General features: G+C 48.3%; 2 protein-coding genes across 2 annotated transcripts; one reads left to right on the plus strand and one right to left on the minus strand.

Annotated features, from left to right (window-relative positions):
* The first annotated feature begins 1,707 nt into the window (after window positions 1–1,707).
* On the plus strand, window positions 1,708–2,553 carry Pmar_PMAR000546 (hypothetical protein). The gene is made up of 3 exons (XM_002771447.1): window positions 1,708–2,195; window positions 2,255–2,321; window positions 2,367–2,553. The coding sequence occupies exons 1-2, from the start codon at window positions 1,724–1,726 to the stop codon at window positions 2,308–2,310; spliced, it is 528 nt and encodes a 175-aa protein (XP_002771493.1). The 5' UTR covers window positions 1,708–1,723; the 3' UTR covers window positions 2,311–2,321; window positions 2,367–2,553.
* A 627-nt stretch (window positions 2,554–3,180) lies between these two features.
* Pmar_PMAR000547 (hypothetical protein) lies at window positions 3,181–3,538 on the minus strand (the record flags this gene model as incomplete). The annotated part of the gene is made up of 1 exon (XM_002771448.1): window positions 3,181–3,538. A coding segment is annotated over one exon (358 nt), but the record flags the coding sequence as incomplete, so codon positions are not given.
* Window positions 3,539–4,028: the final 490 nt, after the last annotated feature.

The following is a 4,028-nucleotide window of genomic DNA, read 5'->3' on the forward strand; positions in this document are numbered from 1 at the left end:
ATGGTTATGACATGAACGAATAATGTCGATAAGAATACCGAGTGTGCGAGCATGATACTCAGCAAGGAGACACCTGACTACCAGGACGGTCCTGGCAGGACCTCACATTCTAGGATCATTGCACTCATCATGAGTGACTCATGAGATAATGGGTCATGGTATATATCCCCGGAATCCCTCCAGTTTAGAGAAGTGACTTCTCTGATTACTCCAGAGGGGTCGCTCAGCAAATCCTGTAGAAATACTGACCGACATAGGCTGAGGCGCTGCTAGGGTGGCTCTGCCAAGGTGGACCCCGCACGACATACAATCGATAAGGCTTGTTGGCACCGAACAAACACGTGTCACGTGCGGATGCTAGAGTCGCACTGATGCACACAGAGTGACACAGCTCAAGGCTGACATAATGCTCAGCTAATGCCTGACTATAGCGTATGACAGGCTCTGTATCCGCGTGGCCAATTCCTCATGGAAACCTCGCGATTCAGTTATTATCCTTTCATAACGAAAGTATAATGAGCACTGGAAATCATAGGGCGTTCAAACAAGTATGGTTTGCAAACCACGACAATCGGTTTGAGGTGCCCAATCACACCTCAATCCGTCGCACAGTTCTGGGCCCCCAATGGGGGCACTGCGGAGGGGGGGCACCCAGCTGTCATCGATAAAAGTAGTCGATGACAATAGTCACTACTGATGTGCAGTTAGGATGGCCGCTATTTCATTTTCTAAGTCGTTGCTCATTCTGGCCATTTTCCTCAGTGTGATCCTAGATGGTCACACGAAAATCAAAGATTGCCCCACGCATACCTGAACCGCTTGATACTTGCGTGTGGTAGCTCGTCCGATGCAGCTGATTTGGATCTTAACCCTCCCCGTTTACACTTGTGTCAGAAGCTCTCGGATTGTTCAACATCATAGGTCCCGGATGCTTATCGTGTCACGCAAGCTTCGCGCGTTTGCTGCTGTGTGTTGTTACAACACTGTTGTATACTGATTCGGGCGCAGTATGTCTATCTTGATTCATGATGAGGTCTACGGTGACGTCGTTGCTGTTTGCCCAAGCTTCACCGCTATGGGCGCATCTCATGAGCAAGGCTTGAGTACGGTTTCCATGTCGTGAAGACATTGTCGTCCCCTAGTTTTAGGGATAACAACACCAAAAGTCCGTCTCTGAGTCGAAGCTGATAGCGCCCACATTGTTATTTGGACTACACGATGTGATTTGCACCCACACAGTTGAGCTTGTTGAGGATATAGAATCGGTCAGCGTGACTGATGATATATCAGCTCCTCTTTAGTCCTGCAACTCCGTAGAATTGGAAAGCACGAAGTGCTGGTAGGAACAATGGTCCTCACAGTGAGGACCTCACTCCATTCTGACTGTCTGCCTTGTATTTTCTATTTCTATATGTTGGTATCTTTGAATGTCTCCGGTTGGGGGAGTCCCTCAACCGACTTACTCTGCCTTGTTTTGCCACATTGTTCCCTTCTCAGCGTAAGTAGTGCAAAGTCTAGCATTCATAGTCAATCTTATTTGAACCATAGCAGTGAGTCGGGTTTTTGCAATGAGATAAGGAAGTTTGGGGTGGAGAATTGTTCATATGAGATTCCGAATTTTGACCACAAAATCAATCGATCAGTGCACGCATGCACACGCGGAACGGGTGACGGCGGATAATCTTGCCACTTATATCCCTGACTATCAGCAGTTACGACCATAATGTGGTACGCCGTCAAGATACATTATAGAAAGGCCACCTTCCGCTGCCGCATAGACCTCGAACATGAGACATGCCGTGTGGAAGACTTGAAGCGCATGGCCAGGACAGCTTGGCCAGATCTCGTTGATAGAGATATCAGACTTATGTATTACGATGATGAAGGGGCTATCTGTCCGCTTATTGAGGAGTCTTGGTCTGATGCGGTGGAGCTGGGGGTTGAGGCTAATCCTTCGAAAGAATGGCACAACAGGCTCAAGCTTTATGTGAAACTCCGCGAAGATGATGACGAGTCAATTCTGAACAAGCTCACTGCTGACGTCACAGATGGTGGTGGCGCTAGCGGGGAAGATTCGAAGCGCCGAATCACGGTTCTGCTCTGTGATTGCGAGAAGGTTAAGAAGCTCTTCGAAAACTCGCGTAATGTCACAGTTAGCTTTGGTCCAAAATCGAACGACACCAACGAGGACGGAGGTGAGGATCGCCACCACATGAAGTGCGTGTGTGAATCAGGATGTAGGAATCTGTTTCAGGGAGTAGCTTGACCACCGAAGAAAGCTGGCAGGTCCCCGTCGAGGAGTCGCAGTGACATCAGTGAAAGTATGTATCTTCATTCGTATCTGTTCCGATTCTCTCTCATCGTAGATGCCGAGACATGTCGTCAGATGCTCTGCTCATTAAGGTGTGTGAAGTCATAGAATTGGCAGATGTCAAGGTTGATAGATAGAGTTATCCTATAACTCTACCTTATCTTGGAGTTATTGGTTATCATGCAGCTATAAGCATTCGATTATTTCATTTCTGATCATCAATATAACTATTTCACAGCTTGCTTCGAGACAAGTCTTGCGTTAAATCCGCCACTTTCTACTAATGTGGCAGCAGTGACCGGAACTTCCAGCGTTACTTAGCGAATATACCGCAATGCCCGAAGAACTGCTTGATATGATGATCTCAACGCAAGAGCAACTTTGTCACATGATTCCATGATTCATGAGTACCGAGTTAGAATGTATGGAATGGTGTGTGAAGGAATAACTGAGATGACGGCGCAAGTCGTGAATGTGACGCGATAGCGTGAATACGATCGAGTCTATCGAATATCCGTATAACACACCTTGCTTGGAAATGTCAAACATGCTGGGTAGAATCACACAGCAAGGGCCATCTAACTCAAGTCACGCTTGATCGTCACGCTCAGCATACAGAGAGGCCGCATGGCTGGTCTCCACTCTGACACACTGGTTGGTCCAGCCAGTACTTGCAGTAACTATACTCGTTGTTTAGAGCCTTGCAATAGGTGTCGCAACCATCAGAGGTAGTTGCGGTCGAATCAGAGTCACCCCCAAACAAGGGAGATGTTAAAGTCGTCTGCACAGAGGAAGTATCCGATGCCAGCGTTGTGGACGATGCTGGTATCGTGGTTGGCGTCGGCGTGGTAGAAGCTGAGACAACGGACGTCGTGGTGTCGCAGACTGGAGGACCACATGGCTGGTCGCCGCTGAGGCAAACCGCAGGGTTCTGCCAGTACTTGCAATAGCTTGACTCGTCGTTGAGATCTTGACAATAAGAGTCGCAGGCTGGTGATGGTCCACCGTGTTGGTCTCCAACCAGATCATAGGTCGAAGTACCAATGATTGGGGCCAAGCAAATCGTAGCATCACCACATGGTTGACCTCCGGAATGGCAAACAGCAGGAGACTGCCACCACATGCAGTAACTCGATGGACCGTTGAGGAGCATACAGTATCGATCGCAAACCTCGACATCATCCGGTGACGGTGTTGGCAGAGTCGCAACACTTGCACCATCAGGAACTATGAGAGAAGTTATGGCCCAAGTCACAAGCTTAAGAAACATCCTCACCATTACAGACATCAATCGAACATGGCTGCTCCCCACCCTGACAAGCTCGATGAGATAGCCAATACTTGCAGTAGCTCGATGGGCCATTGAGGACTGAAAAAATGAGTACATGTCACTTCTTCGAGGCAAATGAACTCACATTGGCAGTAAAAGTCACATGTGTGGGGGTCCTCGGTAGTAGCTGTGGCTGCCGGAGTAGTAGGACTAACGCTTTGAACCCTTCTAAGTTCACTTGAGCAGGATGCGAGCCAAGCTGTGCTCAATATCATAGCGAGGCTAGGGATCATTATTATGCTCGTCGGAAGAAACAAGCCAGAAGCATATCAAGTACACAGGGAGTCCATAATAGAGCCCTGCAATTCGAAGATATCGTGCGTAGGTTGGGATATCGTCAGCGCGCAGCATTCAGGATACACTTCATGAGTATCTTTCCGTGTCAGG

This window comes from Perkinsus marinus (genome assembly GCF_000006405.1).
Source record: "Perkinsus marinus ATCC 50983 genomic scaffold scf_1104296962770, whole genome shotgun sequence".
Taxonomy (NCBI): domain Eukaryota; phylum Perkinsozoa; order Perkinsida; family Perkinsidae; genus Perkinsus; species Perkinsus marinus.

Bases quoted from the DNA above. Each gene is read 5' to 3' on its own strand.
- Pmar_PMAR000546 (XM_002771447.1), top strand. From the start codon at position 1,724: ATGTGGTACGCCGTCAAGATACATTATAGAAAGGCCACCTTCCGCTGC. The intron at 2,196-2,254 runs GTGAGGATCGCC...AATCTGTTTCAG, and splicing joins CGACACCAACGAGGACGGAG to GGAGTAGCTTGACCACCGAA.